At 37.9% G+C, this 20,947-nt stretch overlaps 1 protein-coding gene across 5 annotated transcripts in view; it reads right to left on the bottom strand.

Annotated features, from left to right (window-relative positions):
* Nmdar1 (glutamate ionotropic receptor NMDA type subunit 1) overlaps positions 1–20,947 on the bottom strand; it is a 69,005-nt gene that overhangs the window by 3,932 nt on the left and 44,126 nt on the right. For 4 of the 5 annotated variants that reach the window (XM_089857496.1, XM_089857497.1, XM_089857495.1 and 1 more), the window contains exons 5-18: positions 18,424–18,524; positions 17,930–18,042; positions 10,138–10,312; positions 6,322–6,466; positions 6,146–6,250; positions 2,808–2,913; positions 2,626–2,750; positions 2,392–2,556; positions 2,068–2,302; positions 1,845–1,993; positions 1,081–1,238; positions 851–1,023; positions 542–649; positions 73–218 (exon numbers count right to left, since the gene is read on the bottom strand). In XM_089857496.1, the coding sequence (XP_089713622.1) occupies positions 73–218; positions 542–649; positions 851–1,023; positions 1,081–1,238; positions 1,845–1,993; positions 2,068–2,302; positions 2,392–2,556; positions 2,626–2,750; positions 2,808–2,913; positions 6,146–6,250; positions 6,322–6,466; positions 10,138–10,312; positions 17,930–18,042; positions 18,424–18,524 (2,004 nt within the window). Of the gene's footprint in view, positions 1–66; positions 219–541; positions 650–850; positions 1,024–1,080; positions 1,239–1,844; positions 1,994–2,067; positions 2,303–2,391; positions 2,557–2,625; positions 2,751–2,807; positions 2,914–6,145; positions 6,251–6,321; positions 6,467–10,137; positions 10,313–17,929; positions 18,043–18,423; positions 18,525–20,947 lie in introns of all 5 variants that reach the window. The other variant, XM_089857494.1, reaches the window with a different exon arrangement.

Genomic DNA, 20,947 nt, shown 5'->3' with positions numbered 1-20,947 from the left:
AATTTTGATCGTGGTGCCGCCTCCTCTACTTCTACGTGAGAAGTAAATAGATTATGAGTTCACAACCTTTACCTCCACAGCGCCCCTCCATTTGTCAGCCGCGTGACGCGCCAGTTCAAGACGTCTTTGCTTTCTCGTCTGATGTTTCTTGTAGATGATTTCAATTATGATCAGTCCGACACCTCCAACGATGCCAGCACCCACCAAAATGAAAACACCTGGTGGCAGAAATATTAAACTCCATTTAGGAATTCAACTATTTTGTCCCTCTACATTCCATAGGATGTTTGCAAAAGATGGGTTTTATGGTTGATTTCGATGACACTTTGCCATAAGTTATGAACATTGAAGTGTTTTACGGATGACCCCTTAAATTTAACATAAGAAACTGAAAGGCAATTTAATTGAATTCATTAAGGGGTCATCCATAAAACACTAAAAATCATTACTTGTAAACGGCAAAGTGTCATAGAAATTACATAGAACCCACCAACCTTTTTGGCCCACCCTTTCAAAGACCCACAGTTCTGTTTATTCATACCTGCCATGTTCTTGAGGCCCAAAGTGGCTGGAAACTTTTCATGTTTGCTGTTACACTTGTTACCGCCCTGTAGAATCCATTTATTGTCCAAATCTTCCATATCACCCTCTGTGAAACGACAATGATTAGTATTTAATATTCTTGGTGTGAACCAGTGCCGGCTCAACACCCTCGAGGGCACTAGGCGTTCGGGGGCCAACTGCGATATGACAGCTGACCATCATGGGCCCCTAGGAACGAGCCTACAGTGCGTTGTGGATAATTGGGCACGGATGTGAACATACAGATATCAAGTTCAAGTTGACTTACTTTCGTGCATTTTCAACAAAGCTAGTGTAACATCGTCAGCCCAGAAACTGTTTCTTTGAAGACCAATTCCGTAACCGGATCTACCAAATGGTTCACCGGCGGTTTTCAAATCACAGTCTTGCGCCGCTTCGTATTCCAAACGTGATGAGTCCCAAATGAAGGCGTTTAAACGACTGTAAATTTAAAGGCTTTAGATAGTTGAAGGTAAAAAGTAATTGTGGTTAACGCACTCTTCTTTGACGGCCTCGATTGCCTCCTCAGTATTTTCATAGTTCTTTCCTTCCATAGTTCGATACATATTCGACAACTCTACTTGTCGTCTAAAGTACATGTCCACCGCGCTGCCTTTTACAGTAGCGTACGTAAAGTTTTCCATGGGATTACGAAGCTAAGTGATAAATGCTGATGTTAAGGCCAAGTCTGACAATCAACTAAAATCTTAGTTCACGTCGGTGTAGTTAGTCACTTTTCTCACTTATTCTTTTTGGTATTTGTAATTTGGGAAGTTCGGCTATTTTAGTATTCAGTATTGGTTCAAATATCACCATATACACGACTGGTTTTAAGTCGTCGCCTCTCGCGTCTGAACAGTTGAATGAAGGTACCGGACGCGACTAAGGATGATGGGTAATCTGAGCGAAATCGGTGGGCCCGCTAACTGTGGGTGCAACGACTCAGGTCCGGTGGTACGCTATAAATGAGGAAAGAATACTCGTGAAAATGACGGGCGGTCTACGTCAGACGAATCAGGAAGACCATCCGCCATTTTTACCGAGTATTCCTTCCCCATTTCCTAGCGACCCACCGGACCTCAGTCGTCGCACCCACAGTTAGCACCCTCAGATTGCCCAACATCCTTGACGCGACCGAAAAGAAATTAACAAGGCCACCGACGGGAACGTAACAATGGGCTTTTGTTAAATTAGGCTTCGATAAACACAGCTAGAGAGTAAACAAGGCTTAGCCTCCTAAACATCTTTAGAAACAAACTAACCCTGGCATCATTGATTCCCGTCAACGACATCTCAGGTCGATCCAAAACGAGAAAAGCAGCCAAGTTAGCTGTGTATGATGCTACAACGATCATAGCGAATCCAGCCCAAACCATACCCAAAACGCGAGCGCTGAAACTCCTAGGCGTTCCTATATTGAACATACTGAGTTTATTACTTCATTTGTTTTAAACATTTTCTACGAATTTATGGTTCTGTGTGTACCTTCTCCGATTCCACTGTTTAGTAAAACTCCCCATGCGAACCAGATGGCGCTCGATAGGTTAAGGGCGTCCTCTTCAGTCGCGTCACTGTTGGGTAGTTTGTAGCGACCAAAGGGACTGAAACGGTCGAGAAGGTACAGTGCCAATGCAACTACATGGACGGAAACCATGACAAGAATCCATAGCGTCTTATGGAAGGGTTGAAGGAAAGAGGCTAGTGTTGAGTGACGAGGTTGCTATTGGACAATAACATTAAGTTATTAACATGTTGGGATTTTAACACCACCTATAATGACCATTAAAGTCAAGAACATTCTACACATACCGTTTTTTCTAGGATAGTTATACCCTGGTATTTAAATGGCTTAGAAAATTCAATAGCTGTTGACCTTTCCGGGTTAATAGTCAAAGGAGCCACAATCATATCGGCCCTTTTGTTAACCAACTCTCCGACCATTCCTGTCCAAATTTTTTCCTTTGAACCATTTACCTTAAAGAACAAAACCGGCCTCCATTAGGTATTGATTGTTACATAAATGACGTCACAAGTTATACTCACAAACTCGTGACTTCCATACTGTCCATCCTCCACTTGGTAAAGAGTGTAGGTGAAATTTAGTTCGTAAGACAGAGCTCGTAGAAGGTCCATGCAGTAACCTCGACAGCAGTAGGGGTATGTTCCACCTACAATTGTATATATTATAGAGTCCAATGCGTTAATTATAGTTTAGACTAGTGTACCATCGGAAGTGTTCGTTTTCGGGCAATATATCTCGTCCTCAAGACACTCTGATTCGTCATTAACTGGGTGTATCCATACGAATGGTTTTTCCGCTATTGTAACAACCTGTAAAGTGGAAATTTTATAATTGTAGTTTTATGCAGATATAAAATACGTTTAAATCGGAACTCTTCCATGAAGGGGGAGCTAAGACAAGCCTTTGCTAATCTTAGAGGGCCAGTCAACTCCACCCCTCAGTTACGGGATCATCTAGTGGCATTTGTTTAAACCAGGGATAGATTTAATTTTAGAAGTAGGAATGGAGAACGGTTAGTATTTACTTCAGTTCGACTCATAGACCACCCAGTATAGAGCCCCTCCCTCCAACACGTAACGAAAAGTTTTAATTATCTTATTGGCTGCTCACTTAAACTACGTTTTTATGTCGTTGCTGACGGGGACGGCGAAAAATAGTGACGTAATTCCTTTTTACCTCTGTTGCTATGTCCCGCCTCTTCTTTCATACTCCCCCGTCCTGTGGAAGGGGGTCCGGTGCGCCCTGATTACTCTGTTCTCCATTCCTACTTCCATAATTAAATCCATCCCTGCTATAATATACTCGTATCCAGCCTCTCAAACATGAAAATCCACTTATTGAATATCAATTATCATATATTTTAAATATCTTAGCAGATCTATGGATTTGTCTCTATGGTAACTGTATATACCAAATATCTTCATAATACAGTCTACCATTATATCTGTACCTCGGTAATAGAGGTACTGTAATAGAGGATAATTTATCTTTATCCAGTTTTCCGATAATACCTAACACGATATCAAGATAAAGACCGTATAATACTGAAACGACTTATCAAAACCCAATCCAATATTCCCCCTATACAATGTTCCGGGATTATCGAGATCGACCTACGACCATTTCTTCATCATTTTGTGGAAGGATGAAAGTAGATAAAACTCGAAGTTATCTAACCTATCCTATAATTTCATGAAAGGTCCTATAACACCATATATTATCTTATACTTCGTGAAAGGCCCTATATAATATCCTGTACTTTTTGACTTAGTTAATAAGTTTTCGTATAGTTTAGCATAAAATTTATCCTATAATTTAGTTGACTCTTTTAACATAGAGATCACATTTGAATAGATTTGACCGAAATTTCGGAGTTTTCTCAGGATTTTTTAATTATATTATATCATTTAATTAAGTTCCTCTGAATTTTCAAAGTAAAATCCAATTTGTTATTTTTTTCTTTTAGATTTTTCTACATAGTTTAAGTCAAAATAGTATTATATATGAACATGCATTTATAGTCCTATATTTCCCTATAAAAACGCATGAATTTTTTCTCCTATAAAATCCTATAATTCCTAAAAAAATTTCATATTTTTCCTATAAAAACACGTGAATTTTTTCTCCTATAAAATCCTATAATTCCTAAAAAAAATTCCTGTTTTTCCTATAAAATATTTAAATTCTTGGTTGGGTTCCCTGGTGTCACACTGATAAACAGCTATAAAACCGTGGAGCTTTTAGAGTTATCAAATTAGAAAGTAGATCATGGCAATTTTGACCTTTTATCAGGACGGTCCTATAGACCAAAATATCCTTAACCAGATTAGATTGAGCAAGGTTTATTTCCAATATTTTTCCCATGTCCAATTGAGTAGAGTATTTGGGGATAACTTCCGTATTATCAACGTGTGCTCAAAGCCATCCCATTTAAAAGGAGATGGGGTGGGCGGTGAAAGACTTGGATGGGCGGTTGACGATTTATGGGGCTACTTTTGCTCGTAACACGGATAGGGTTGGCTCACCATCTTTCCCTCTTAAGGTTCTGAACGAAATTGTCCAAATCGATTTTCGCGCTTATAGCTTATCAGCTCTTTCATATATATGAAGATAATTTTTGGGAGCCAACGGGTTATATCCTCTCGATGACTCCTTATCGGTTTTGGTTTGGTTGTTCCAGCTTTTTCCTGGATCAGTGCCAATTTATAGTCCTATCACGTTACACTGGGACGCTGATCTTATACAGACTGGAAAATTAAGGGACCTTAAAGAGTGCTTAATACGAGCATAAGTTTATAAGATATGTTCCTTCCATAAGTATGTCACTACCTATACTTCGTATTGCTACTGAGAAACTTACAGCTCGAGATAACTAGTTCGAGAAGGAGAACGACGGAAGCGAGTCAATTGAAGTCCTACACCTGCAAGAAGCGATATCTAGTTTACTAGGGAGGAGGTATAAATTCGCCATATTTCTAGATTTATCTCCAGTTAAAACGTAGGTCCGGAGTTAATCCCCGCCTCTAAATTACAACCAGCATCTCATTGGTTCTTGAAAACTCACGTCAGCGCGACGCGAATGACGAAAATTACAGTCATATTTTCCGACTGAGGAGAGGCGAAATAGCCCGGCCTCCTTTTACGTACCCCCACTTGTATTTTGAAAGGAGGACTGGGACTATGGCGCGCGAATACTTAAGCATCTTATTCCCTCTCCCTAGTAAACTAGATATCGCTTCTTGGCTACACTCGGTTGCTTCCATCTAGGTCCTATTTAGTCTGTACTAAAACTTGAAAAGCCCCTCTCCAGGCCTCCCTCGCTTTACCTCGACCTCACTTACTTCATGACAAGCTCCAGTTTGTAACCAGTGACAAACTTATGGTAGGAACATATCTTATGAACTTATGATGGCAGATTATAGACACCAAAAGATTCGCCTCGGTGATTCTGAGAAGACTGGCTACTTAACGATTAAACGGATTTTAAAACTTATTTATACTGACCAGAAGTTGAGAGCGTTACGAAATTTTAGTTACGAAATTAAATTTATGGGGCAAAACTAGAATAAGCGGAATTTGTATATGACTTGTTGGAAAGTTATACTGTGTATAGCATAAAGGAGTAATATTTTAATTATTGGGATGACTTTTAGTCCGCAAGGATGATATTTTGATTATAGCATGGATTTTAGGGATACTATTTTGATCACGTACTTCATTTTAGGAATAGTATTCCCGACTTAAGGGAAACGTTTCGGAATTGTAGGGATAATATTTTGATCATGAATTTGATCTTAGGGAAACACTGTTGTAGGGTTGCTATTTTTCCCCTATGATTTATTTTTAGGGATAGTATTCCCGACTTTAGGGATAACGTTTTGGATCTTAGGGATTGTAGTTTCATCACGCCATTGATTATAGGGATAGTGTATCTGACTTATGTGGAGAAAGAAACTGCTTTCTTCTTAATCATGATCAATGTGTCTCGTACATGTAACATATAAGAAAAAAAGGTAATGTAAGACCAAATGGCACACTTACCCTAAGATGTTTCGGTATTATGTGTCCCGTTGGTTTGGCTGCTGTTACATTGCCAGGCCAAATGATATCTTTGACGTTAAGAGAGAGTTCGAGTTTCATTGATAACTAATTAATCAAATTAAAAATATTCAAATATATAATAATTCCTCTAAAGTTTAAATCTCTCTTTAACATACTTTAGAAAATGTGTAATGTCCAACTGTAATTGGTTGTCCATTAACTATGTTAACGACGTCATAATCGCTGTCCAGGCGGTCACCTTTGTCGTCAAAAGCCACGTGACCAGTTTTTCCATAGAGTAGAGTCTGTTTTTTCATATAACTGCAAAAAAATTAAAAGATCTTACATTTTCTACTTTAAATCTATTCATTGAAGAATTAGTTCTAAGGATTTTTAGAAAATATAATCTTATTTATTTAAGTAACTTAAATATAGTACCAAGTGTTCTTCGCGATTATTGAATCGTTCCCTCTTCAGTTACTGAACCGTGAAAGTGCAACGAAATCGAAGTGCGTCATTGCGGAAGTATATTAAATCAAAATTCAGGGTGTTTCCGATAAGTTTGGCATAAATTAAGGGGTATGTTCTTTGGGTGCACGATTTTGAGCCAAAAATGTTCTTGATTAGTCTAACCATAAGTTCGTAAGATATGTTCCTACCATAAGGTTGTTAATCTCTGGTCATGACAAAGTGGAGCATGTAATTTTGAAGTGAATGAGTGAGGTAGGTTATAGATTCGAGGAGGTAAAGCGAGGGAGACCTGGTGAGGCGCTGCTGGCAAAGGCTTAGTACAGACTAAATAGGACCTAGATGGAAGTCCTGCAAAATTAACCACCACCGAGTGTAGGACTTCAATTCTCGCTTCCGTCGTACTCCCTCGAACTGGCTCTCAGCACATCTCTAGCATTGCGAAGTATATAGGTAGGCATACTTATGGAACATATACTTATGATATAACAAAGGGCCACAGTTTTCTAGTTATATTTGGAATGTTTTAATGATGACCCCTTAATTAATTAAATTAGCAATAATTTTCGTTCAGTTTCTTAATTAAATTTAAAGGGGTCATCCGTAAAATACTATGTAGAACAATCTAGACTTGAAACGGTGTCCCTTAGACTAATCAAAATGTCCTATTATTTGTGATAGAATTATAGCTGTTCATAACTTCTATTTAATAACCAATCTGATTCAGCTAAAATATGTCAAGAAATCAATTACGAAAATCCTTGCATTCCGTCCTGGATCTTTTGGGGGTTCGATAGATTCTGAGCACTCGATCCATTTATAAAGAGAAGTAGCCCAAGCGTAGGCCTAGATAGATACCTAAGTCTGCGATCTAAGAAAAGTTCATCTGATGGGCGACGCAAAGGGACAAGAACATTTTCCGGGAATTCACTTTATGAATTGAACGATTCCGGTGTATAAAAAAGGGTTTGGTTTTCAAGCCCTAGCTGGTACTCGAGCCCTAGTGGGGATAGCCCGTAGCCTGAATTGCCCTGAACGTAACCTAAGCTCCAGTAAATATACTCTTTCTTCAGTATCAGTTGACATCGAGTTTATTAGGGGGCTATGATATGGTGTATTGTTTTATTTCATAGTCAAGTGAGAATGTATAAATTGTAATGGATTGTTTGCGACGAGGTTGAGTTGAGGAAAACCAGAGATTTTCTTTCTATTTTGCCCGTTTTGAAATCGAATCTTATGCTGTATAAAATAAAATCTTTTTGTATGAAGAACCATAAGTTTATAAGATATGTTCCATAAGTATGACGCTACATATACTTCGCAATGCTATCTCTAGAGACTTACATCTCGAGCTAGTTCGAGAAGGAGAACGACGGAAGCGAGTCAATTGAAGTCCTACACTCGGTGGTTAATTTTGCAGGACTTCCATCTAGGTCCTATTTAATCTGCATTACTAATCCTTTGACAGCAGCGCCTCACCAGGGCTCCCTCGCTTTACCTCCTCGAATCTATGACCTACCTCACTCACTCACTTCAAAATTACAAGCTCCAGTTTGTCATGACCACATATTAACAAACTTATGGTGAACATATCTTATAAGCTTATTCCTGAAATCGTTGATAAAAAATTAAGTAACGTTTCGTTTCGTAAGGAAAATCGGTTTTTCTTTCTGTTTGCCGAAGCCTTGGCATTAGATAATTATGTAAACATAATTTTCAACTTCTAGTGTAGTAACGAGAGAGAAAAACATCCAGGCATCGTTTATATTCATAGCTCTAGTCTTTAACTCCTTGTTTTACCCTTGACATTTATGAGGGGCGAACTAAGGCTTAAGCCTAAGCCTTAGCGGCATCCCTAATTCTTTTGCATAATAAAATAATTATCCACAGTCGTTATCGTTAAAATATGGAGTGTAGCAAAACCCCTAGAAAAATGATTCCGCTTGGCGATCATCTTCAAACATTCCCAATGCGCCAAGCATAAAAATAAAAGGATTACAGACGACACATAATCGCCATGGGACTTGAAGATACGAGGAATAAAAACTGTATACCTCCTTTTTTACCAAGGAGTGACTTAAGTGTTTTACTTTAACCCTTGGTCATTGTAGAGCGTTGGGGTTTACTGTTTAAAATGAGTAAGAAAGCATGGGAGAAATGTGGTAACATGATGATGATGGGGACCGAAACTACCCCAATGAACCTTACGCACGCCCCTACCAAGAAGCGATGTCTAGTTTACTAGGGAGAAGGTATAAATTCGCGCCACATATCAAACTTTATCTCCAGTCCAAACGTTACGTAGGTCCGAAGTTAATCCCCGCCTCTAAGTTACAACCAGCATCTCATTGGTTCTTGAAAACTCACGTCAATGCGACGCGAATGACGAAAATTACAGTCATATTTTCCGACTGAGGAGAGGTGAAATAGCCCGGCCTCCTTTTACGTCCCCTCTTGTATTTTGAAAAGGGATTGGGACTATGGCATAATCAGGCATCTTATACCTTCTCCCTAGTAAACTAGATATAGCTTCTTGACCCTACCCTAGGGTAGGCTTTTTGTTAAGTGCTGCCACGTAGCCATATTAGTATTTTCTCAAGTTACCTTGCCACGTAGCGACATTGTATTTGTATCAGAACAAGGTTGTATTTTTAAGATAGATCGTAAAGGTACGTCCATTACGATTCGGTACTGTACGACCCTACCTTAACGCCACTGAGGATGCTGGGAGGACCTTTCAATAGAGGAGGGTACAGAGGCAACGTTATAAGTATGGGGGTATCCACTCCACCTTTCCGTCCTTCAAGATAGCAACAACATGCTTAAACTTCTGCTATAACTTTCATACTCCTGGTCAAGTTAGTTCGTTGTTATTTACTCTTATAATCGGAAGGAGGAATTTTCCTGTACATTGGGGGGGGGGAAATGTGTTCTTGACTCCCACGCACTCGTTTTAAGATGAGCCAAATATTTTAACCCAGACGAAATAAAACTTGATTAATTCTGTCTGGACGTATTAGCCTTACTATTTGAAACTAAAGTTCCGTTTTATACTTTAAAAGATTAAGATTGGGTGGTGTAATGTCATCGAGTATTAACTATACATATAGACCCATTTCGAAATGGGCGGGGTTTCAGTGTCGTCTACTTGAAGTAAGGTTAAGACCCAAAGACGTTAGATAAAGCTTCAAGGTTACCTGTCCAACAAAACGCTTATTGTTTGAAGAAGGAATACATAGATATCTTTAACTTTGAATCTATAAGTTGACATTTTCTGGGCAACAAAGGGTTGGAAGTGTAGAAACCGTCACCCCGAACGTCACGTGACGCCTTACGTATTTTAACTTAGAAGTCATGTGACATTGAAGTAAATTAGCAATCGACCAATCCCCGCCAAACCGAATGTAAACAAGATATCTTTGCGCGTCGCGTGAACGAGTAGACCTAGTCTACAACCGACTTTTGTAAAAGGTCTATTTGGTTCCGGAGCATGCGCAGAGACTGGAAAAGGAAGTAAAACTTACTTTACAAACTTTAGACCCGTGTCCCACGCCCGTCCAGTATTGGTGCAATCTGTAGGAGCCGCCGTTATGTTTTCCCGCATAACAAGTTGTTGAAATGCCAAACCGACAACTCGAACGCTGTCTTGAATATGAGCTCTTTCGTCACTAGCATTGATCAACAACAAACCCAAGATACCTGTAAATATATTATAAATATTTTGTTATCCATGGACGTATTGAAGTGATTCGTTTTCATTAGTGGAAAATTACTTTATTAAGGTATTTTATACTATATAAGGTGTTCATTCTAAAAAGGTACCGAAAAAGCGAAGGCTACTGTGCCACCCGCCATTGTTTTAGTGAGTGGCGTCTGCTAGTTCGAACCTTTTAGCCCTTCTTACTCATACCTATCTTACCCTGTGGAAATTCAACCAATCCCTTAGGGGTAAGTGTTTCGGGCTAGCAGACGACACTTAACCAATGGCGGGGGAATGACGCAGTAGTCCTTGATAGTTTTTAAGACTAGCGCCATTGATTTAGTGAGTGGCGTCTGCTAGTCCGAACCTCTTAGCCCTGACTTACTCTTACCTATCTCAGCCTGTGTGAATTTAACCAATCCTATAAGGGTAAGAGGTTCTCGCTAGCAGACGCATACACCAAACCAATGGCGGGGGAATGGCGCAGTAGTCCTTGATAGTTTTTAAGACTAATTAAATGTACTAATTATCATATTGTAATAAGAGATAATTAATTTAATTTTAATTTTAATATTTAATTCCTTTTATATTTAAAAAAGGAAGCCCTTCTTTTAAGGTATAATGTTATGTTACCTGAATTTTTTCTTTAAACAATTAGAACGTTCCTAATTAGCCTAGGTCTATTTTTAAAATGAGCATTGAGTAATCCAATAGACAAGGTATTTTTACAATATTTACAAAATACCTAAACCATTACATGAAGTTAAATCCGCCAGTGACCTTTAAATGCACAGATATTTGACGTTGGTTTTAATCCCGGGGTTGTCATGGCAACGGACTGCATCGGAAAGATGGATAAAAAAAAATCTATTCGCGGTTCTAGGGTCACGTGACGTAACACTCTAACTCTTTGCCTGAGGATTCTATATACGCGGTTTAATATTTTAGGTAGGAAATATTACATTGGATCAGTCTGTAAATGTATACAGAAGGATTTTTGTGGTTTCCTCGGGTTTCTAACTTCAGTGTAACGAAAAAAGGCATGAACTCAAATAGGGGAATAGAATTCAATTGGGTTTTTTAGTTTTTATTATAACTGCATAGTTTTCACAAGATCTTTATTTATTTTTTATTGACATACTATTACGAAGGTTAAACATAAAGTGACAGTAAATAAATTTGCATTACTTAAAGGGATGCTCCGGGCTTTAATTTTAATTTCTTTTTTAATCGAAAGATCGTATAAAATAATTAATATTATTAATTGGAACCATGTTTCTATCTACATTATTAAAGAAGTTACGAGCAATTAAGTTAAATCCGTAATGGATGGAACTACGCGTTAGGCCTCTCCGCGAAGCACTGCCTGGGGAGTACCTCTATTGGATGCCTAGTACCACCTGAGGTGTTCGTCCAATAGAGGTACTCCCCAGGCAGTACATCACGTAGAGGCCTAACGCGTAGTACCATCCATTACGGAAACTTACTTGCTCGTAACTTCTTTAATATTGAAGATAGAAACATGGTTCCAATTGATAATATTCATTATTTTATACGCTCTTTCGATTAAAAATTAAACAAATTCTAACCCAGTGTATCGACCATATAAATAACCTCTAGTTTCAATTTTATAAAATTTTAAATACGGTTACTAATAAATATAATATTTTAATTGTAAAAATTCCATAATTAACGTTTCTCAAAGAATGAAAAAAACTAATAGTTTAATCAGGGATAGATTTAATTTTAGAAGTAGGAATGGAGAACAGAGTAATGTGGGTGCGCGCCGAAGTCCCGGACCCCTTCCACGTTACCGGGGGGGGGGTATGAAAGAAGAGGCGGGTCATAGCAACAGAGGTAAAAAGGAATTACGTATTTTTCGCCGTCCCGTTAGCAACGTCATCAAAACATAGTTTAAGTGAGCCAATAAGATAATTTAAACTTTTCGTTACGTGTTGGAGAGAGGGGCTCCATACTGGGCTATGAGTCGGACTGAAGTAAATACTAACCGTTCTCCATTCTTACTTATAAAATTAAATCTATCCCTGGTTAAATCTAAGTACAGGATTGGTACTTCACGCTAATTACAAGTTAACTTATCGTGTTAATCATTTAGAGTTGACTCCCCCAAACATGTATGTACACATATCATAACATAATTATTATTTATTCCTATACTACAAAGTTGCTAACTTGTTTTGGGTTAAGATAGACATTGCATACAGCTACTTGATCTGCCAAAACAGATCAGAAGTTCAGAACTGCTTTTTAAAAGTGAATGGTTTGGCGTTACTTTTGAGGTTTAAACGAAATTAAGGCCATGCACAGCTCCTGTCAAACAAAATAGACAAGAAGGGAAACCACCAGCCAACCAGACTTAGATTGATTATTCATAAACAAAAATTAGACGTTCGCCAGACTTAATATTCCCTCTTGAAGCTGACTCAAAAAATTATATACTGTATGCAGAGTGTTTCCAATAAGTCTGCGAACCATAAATTAAGGAGGATGTTGTTCTTTGGGAAATAAATTTTGAGTCTAAAATGTTCTATACTTCTATCAGAAGTAAGATGAAACTAGAAGTAAAGAGCTCTAGCAATGGTACTAGATCCTGGCATTAGTGAACAAATTTGAGGATTTTATGCCGCTTCCATCGCGCCTACACTAGAGAGAAAATATTGGTCGCGTTCCAAAAATATTTCCTACCCCTTTCCTCTCAACCTAAAGCCGCGGAACACGGACCGCGGTGCTTGAATCTAGTTCGGCCGTCTACCGCCGCGAGCGTCTCACGTTTTGGAGGGAAAATTCAGAAACCGCTACCCCTTAATTAAATTAATTGTCTTAATCAGTTTCTTAATTAAATTTAAGGGGTCATCCGTAAAATACTCTGGATGCAATCTTAACTCGAAAACAGTGTGTCCCTTGTGGCAAACAAAATGTCATAGATAGAAGTGTAGAACATTTTCGACTCAAAATTTATTTCACAAAGAATGTTACATCCCCCTTAATTTATGGCATACTTATCAGAAACATGCACCCTTCACACAATATATATTTTTTTATAAAAAGAATTATACTAAGATGCATCGGAAGTGTATTATATTTTCATGAAAAAGCTATAGTGATCAATATTCTTGCAAATCCTTATTTGAAAGACGGGTTGTGTCTGGTAAAGACGTTGCTCGGTATTTATTCACATGATATGGAGGGTAATGGCACTGTTATGGCTTTGACTGTACGAAAGCAAATGGAGGAGTAAATGCTGGTGTCATTTATATATATATATATATATATATATATATATATATATATATATATATATATATATATATATATATATATACATATATATATATATATATATATATATATATATATATATATATATATATATATATACATATATATGAAAATGGTTGGCTTACTATTTAAATATATTAATATTACCCGGGATACATAAAGCTACTAGGAATAATTGTGTAGCCAACCATTTTCACTCAACGTATCAAGGCGGATTTGTGGGAGGAGCTAGACTAACTAATCACTATGTATGACGAATTTTACCAGGGCGAATTTATAATCCATCTTGCAGCGCATAGAACTTTGCACGCACCTAGGACCTGGCGTTGCTACAAACCAATGAAACGACAGTTATAAAAACGCCTCAAAATAGTGAGTTCTCTAGCCCGGCCCACAATAGAAATTAACATGGCATATATGGATTGCACAATGATTCCAATTAGCTGTATGTATTCAGACTGCTAGGCCAACAACCCAATTCTATCTTTCAACTTTCTCATGTATCTAATATGTTCTTGGTAGTTAACACAAAAAAACGCCCAGTAACAATCAATGTCTTGTGAGATACCTTTATCTCGAAGCTTCAATAACTAACGACTTTAGTTCTGTATTGTTTTCTGTAACATCATTATCGTTGCATAGACTCCTTTTCAATGCCTTTTTATGTTCTTTGGTCCTTGCTTCACGAAATACATATAAAAAAATCTCTTTTTCGAACAATACTAGACCCAGATAGCTCAGGAAGTGTGGTTGAATAGGTCTATGGGGCCCGTATGAGCTGTAGTTTTCCGTATCAGTGGACAAAATGGACCCCCTGTGATCGAAAAAACGGGGCCAAACAACAAAAAATAACAAAAACAAAACCGATTTCTGTAGTGAAAGTATCTTTTCTTCTTTTGGTTTTTTCCTTTCTATACATAATGGGGATGATTTGTTCGATAGACTGGAATTGCAACGGGGTTGTGTCTTACTTCAGTGTTTTCTAAGGGCAGAAGTGTATAATATTTCTCTTCGAGAGAAGTGTACCAACCACAAAGGGAGTAATTGTAACATGATTCTTCCCAACATCACTTAACACAAAAACAGTGATTCTGGGAAGAATCATGTTACTTAACAGGATTCAGAGTGTCATCCTTCTTCCATTATCCCCTTCTGCTAAGTCCCAGTGTTCTTGTTTGGTTGCTTTTAAAGGCAACTGCAGTCAGTCTAGACTAAAATCTGAAGTGTGTAATCAGAGTTACATACTTCAATTTCTGGACGTCTGGCTAGATATCAATATAAAGATTCGTATCAGCCCTTAAAGGTTGACATTTTATAAATTAAATATGCAAAGTATCAAATTTAAAATCAGAACTATCTCCCCTGAATCTGCAGGTTGCCTCGTTAAAGTTGCCCGCTGGCTGTTTTAACAACACCTGTATGAGACGTATACAAATATCATAACCCCGTAATACTTTCCATAAGTATGGGTACCAGCACACGCGAAACCAAATTGTGTAGGCCTTAATGATTTCTCGTATAGTAAGCCCTGGGCATGACCTTCTGTGGTTTCCGTTCTAGTTGCGAGTTGGATTACGTGTAGAGATAGATGTCGCAGTAGTCTATGGTGATCTCTGTTACAGAAAAATCCACCACCAGGAGACGCTTTATACCCTTTAATAGTTTGGTACCAAGAGGGGAGTAGCTAGGAGGAGGTGACGTCAGTATTGGTAGTCTAAATTGTACGGCCTGATCCGACGACTTCCAATATAGCAAATATTAAAACCGAGGGAAGAGATAAGAGGCTGTGACGTCACGAGAATGTTCGTAGTAGCAGACTATAAATCAATAGCTAAGCTACCAGGAATTGAACGGATTTTGTAAGGGACTTGACTTGAAAAATAAATACTGTCCTATATGAAGTATCTGCAAGTTTTCAGTTTCTGGAAAATCCAAGACCAGGGTCGCCCTTTACCCTTTTATAAAAGATCCGCGGTTATAATCAATTATTTCGACCCATACTTATGAAGAATACGATGGGCTTATGTTAGCAGCCTTTACAAACGCGTCTGGAAAATGCAATGCAACCCCTTCTTCATAATGTAACTTGTACATTGTATATTTGTAAACGAATCGATGGCTGAGAAACCACGATGTTTCTTCCGGCTCAAAATTTAAGTACAATCGATATTTTCAGGGCAAATAACCTCACTAAGGCTTAGGAGTCGGACGCTTGCCTTTTGTCTCACTCTCAAAGTCATGATTTTGGTTTGGTTTATTTATTTCATATGTGCAGGCGCGTTGCCTGAGAATCACAATCCATACAGCATTTAATCTTCCTTGCAGAGTATAAGAAAACATTCAATAGAAAAATGGATGCAGATAAATGTTGAATCATATGTTCCATAAGTTTGTTAACCTCTGGTTACAAACTGGAGCTTGTAATTTTGAAGTGAGTGAGGTAGGTCATAGATTCGAGGTAAAGCGACGCCTGGTGGGGCGCTGTCAAAGGCTTAGGTCAGACTAAATAGGATTAAGCTTGGATGAAGAATAGTTACACTTGGATATATCAGTCGAGAAATTTTTGGACCACAAATGGCTTACGCGACCTTCGCGCCGCGTAGTGTGAAAATCTTGAAACTCCCGTAACAAACAAGAAACACGTGTTTAGTTTAGCCAAGGCCTAGGGCTATTTAAACATCAACTTTACTGGTTTCTTTTATTATAGAAGGTAATTATATTTAAAGTATAAAGTCACCTACTATAATAATTAGAAGAATAATAGTTCATCTTTAAAACTTCCATAATCATAAATCACCGCATAAACAAAAGCCACTGAAAACGATCTTAACCCTAACCGCCGTTTACTTTTCAAATTCAAACGGAATCGGAGCAGACGACGTAACAAACGGAAACCAAAAAAAAAACATTTCCGCGACCGCGGCCAGAAGCACACGTTATACTACGAGTGATATATCCAAGTGTAACTATTCTTCATCCAAGGATTAAGATGGACTGCAAAATTAACCGAGTGTAGTCAATTCTCGCTTGTCGTTCTCACTCGAACTAGCTCTCGGTAAGTCTCTAGCATTACGACCAAAGAAACTAATGAGAAAACGGGACTCCGCGTCGTAAACATAGATGGCGGTACTGATATATTTCATCAACTCCTGTGTCCCACTTTCCATTACTTAAATTTGCATCTGCTAATAAGCATTTACCATTACGTGCAGTCAATCCATCTCTTTTATTGTTTATGAATCAATTTTGGGGTTTAGTGCGCTACCCCTCGGACGACGGAAACTTTTCTGCAAGCCATTGTTTTAATACCAATGGGGGGCGTAAAGTATGAAGTGGGGGAAGGAATTTTAATTGGCTATCTCATCAAGGGTTTACAAATAACCATCTATTGTCTATCAAAGTTTGCATAGGAAGCTTGTATTTCAATAGGGATGCATCATTAAGTATTCCTCCGCATTACCTTTTTCTTTTGTAGCAAAGTCAGCTTGGATCCTGGGATTAAAGGAAATGAGGGCCAAAAACGGAAACAATGTTTTCTAATTTCCTTTTTTTTTCTTTTTATTTCCGTGTGAGAAAAATTTCGGTTTTAAGTATCTTAGTAATTAGGGTACGATTTACAAGGTGTGTTCTTATTCTAAAGACCACGACTACCCTCTTTAAGTAGTAAGTAGTTCAGAAACTGCTTAAGATCAATCAGAAGTATATAATACTTCGCCCAGGCTGAAACATCACGAGTAACTTCAAAAAAAAAAAGTCAAAGGAAAGCCAACATTTAGGCTCTAAACAGCCCATGTATTTACTACGTGCCCCTGCAGAAATGTTTCACCCGCAACACTTAAGTGTTCAGGGAAACGCCTGCTACCAGGCTGAAATGTCACAAGTACCTTCCACCCGAAGTATATAATACTTCTACTCTTCGAGAGAAGTGTACTTTTACACAAAGCGGAGTGGGTAATTCGTAATTGTTACATGATTCTTCCCCAACAACATCCCTTAACATTTATTATAGCAATTGGGGTTACTAAACCGAATCATGCATGCACATACGCCATTTTAAATAGTTCCCTCATCATTACTATATCTATTAGCGCTGCTTAATCTATTTGCCAAGGCGCATGCCTGCGCTTGTGCGTTTTTGTCCCGCCACGTCAAGACAATCAAGGTTTGTGCCTGGTTGATTGCTAGCTTGGGATTTAGTAATTACCAAACAGTTATAGAAGTCACCCTAGCACGGTGCCATAATTACCTATCTAAAATTTGATGAGTATTTTCTATAGATGGCGCTAGTAGGTACGCACACAGAGCCATCTACTTACCATCAGGTCTGTTGTCTGCTATCAAACACTGTTCAGAAACTATCCAAACGTAACCCGGGTCAGCCATACTCAATTGCTCCACTTCACGAAATATTCCTTCTGCATCTTCCGTACTTTAAATGAACACAAATTAAAATAATTTAAATATTAAGACTTATTATACAGGGTGTTTTTAAACTCAAAATTTATTTCCCAAAGAACATCCCCCTTAATTTATTGTAGACTTATCAGAAACACCCTGTATGTAGAAAATTTGGTACCTTCAAAATGAAAATTGTACAACTCTTTTTTTTTAATTAAAATTTGGAGGGGGGATAACAGGTTAAAGAAAGAACTCATATAAGTTTTGAGAATGTATCTTGCATTGCCATGATCTCATACTTATGAGTTCTTGGTTTGGGTTATAACCTTGGAGGGAACCAGCAAAAACCGGTTTTTTACGAGGGAATTTTGAACAGGAGTTCAAAAATAAGATTAGTGACACATTAACTTACTTAGCGTAAAGAATAAAAACTCTGCAATGTGATTCGTTGGCTTTTTTTAAATCTGAGGTGATATCGGTGATGCCTGGCTCGTATTCAATTATTGGCTCAACCTGTAATTAAATAAATAAATAAATTACTTAATTAGTTTAATTACAAGTTTTATAATTAAGCGCAGTTTTCCAACACAGGTATAAAAATATGTTATTTTCAAAATGTGAAAACAATATGGAGACGACGTTTATGAATTAACATTTTGCTTAATTACCCTGCCCCTGATTGTACTTGTAATTTCAAGTATTTACTATCCTTGTAGGGGTGAAATAGAGCTCTGACATACTCGAAGGACTTGCCTGTATCTCTTATAAAACCAGAGTTAAGAGTTTTTTTCCGCTACCGGTTTTTCAATTAAAAAGTTAAAACTTTAAAATTTTTCAATTGCCTTTCTTTTCAAAACATTCATTATTTTGTTTTAGGTGAATTCGGAGGGGTAAAAAATTGTCCAAGGGCACAGAGTCTAGTGACCCCTATTCTCTATAGGAAAAGCTCACTCATTGGCTATCGCTTGCATGCATAGGGTTACTGTTTGCTCTTATGACGGTATAAGGCGTTAGAGAGTCGAGACCTAACCGTTAAGAGACCCAAGTGAAACTAAAATTATCAGGCATAAAGGATAGTGATCGTCTGCGTCATTGTAAGGGAAACGAGGTGTTATGTTGTTAATGTTATTAAGTTTGTTAACCCTGTTTAAAGTCTCAAATTATGGGAAAATCAACCACTAATATTTGGTGGTACTTTAATAAATCTACTAAAGATGGCAAAATAACTGGAGAATCTTTTAAATCTTTAAAAGTTAGATAAATTGGCTCAAAGCTCACATAATTGCTAGTTTTATATTTTTCCGATTAGCGGAAAATTTTCCGCGTTTTATTTTTCCGGAAAATTTACAACCCTAGTAAAAATAAGCCCATGTTAATCGTATCGAGAGGATGTTTACAAACATTGTCATTTTGCTTAATTATTTGGGCCCAAACCCCAAGTGTTTCGAGTTAATCCCATCTATAGAGAGATCTTTATGAAAATTTTTCTTAATTAACCTCAAGTGTAAAAGTACCATCACATCGCTTAACAATCCCATGAGTTTCCTCTATGATTTCTAAGTAATAGTATTGTACTTCATTAGATGTATTGATATCAAAAGTATATAGATTTTAAAACAAAAAGTGCACTTCGTTGAAACTTGCTCGCGCCATGTAAAGAGTCAACCCACCTCTGCGTATGATTACCTTCCCGACCTAAACAGGGAACAAGCCGTGAATAGGCTTATAAAGTAGCAAAAATTAACGTTTGAATCGCCAGTATCATGTACTACTTTCTATAAATCTGTGACGTCAAGAAGAAACTCTTTTTTGTTTGGTTAGTTATTGTAGGCGCTTGAGAGGAGGGTAGTTTGCTTTTCAGTTTACGTGTCGTCTACAGCCAAGGCAGGGAATCGTCAATAAAGTGTTGTACTTTATGTTTTTAATTCTATATACTTTTGCTGATACTGCTTGCTTTTTGTTTATTTGACTTGGTTCTAAAATTAGTATTTGACCTAGACTAATTTCAAGAACTAGCAATAAGAAATACATAACCTATAAGCCGCTTACGTCAGAATAATAAGTTCATAGGATGGAAATGTCAAAGATGGGGACACGCAAGGAGGGCCAATGACGTCAATGTGACGTAGATTTAAAAGGCGTATAGAAAATCAATCGGGATTCGGGAGAAGGAAATCTCAAAAAAAAAAGAAAGGTCCCAGGAAAGGAGATGCTGCCAAGAGCGAAGGAACGAAGGGTATAATGCAATTCCGCTTTTTTGAGCAGCTAAGTCGAGTGGATGTAAGTCGGTAGTCACGAGTATTATATCGTAACTTCAATCCATGCAAATTCTCAGTATTAATAGTGTAACATGAATATGTTCTTAGTTTAATTTTGTCTTTAATGTTGTTTTTCTTATTTTAGTCGATAGAGCGTTTAAAATAATGAAAATATCAATTGGAACCATGTTTCTATCTACAATCAGGGATAGATTTAATTTTAGAAGTAGGAATGGAGAACAGAGCAATGTGGGCGCGTCAAAGTCCCGGACCCCCTTCCCCGGGACGGAGGGGTATGAAAGAAGAGGCGGGGGGTCATAGCGACAGAGGTAGAAAAGGAATTACGTATTTTTCGCCGTCCCCGTCAGCAACGTCATCAAAACGTAGTTGAAGTGAGCAGCCAATAAGATAATTTAAACTATTCGTTACGTGTTGGAGGGAGGGGCTCTATACTGGGTGGTCTATGAGTCGAACTGAAGTAAATACTAACCGTTCTCCATTCCTACTTCTAAAATTAAATCTTTCCCTACTACAATATTAAAAAAGATACGAGCAATTAAGTTTCCGTAATGGATGGCACTACGCGTTAGGCTTTCCCGCCATGCACTCACTGGGGAGTACTCCTATTGGACGAACACGTCAGGTGGTACTAGACGTCCGTCTAATAGGGGTACTTTT

This window comes from Phalangium opilio, unplaced genomic scaffold, assembly GCF_054372755.1.
Source record: "Phalangium opilio isolate 3A_F unplaced genomic scaffold, DU_Popi_V2 ptg000217l_1, whole genome shotgun sequence".
NCBI classification, from domain to species: Eukaryota; Metazoa; Arthropoda; class Arachnida; order Opiliones; family Phalangiidae; genus Phalangium; species Phalangium opilio.
This window is presented reverse-complemented; position numbering and strand designations above follow the sequence as displayed.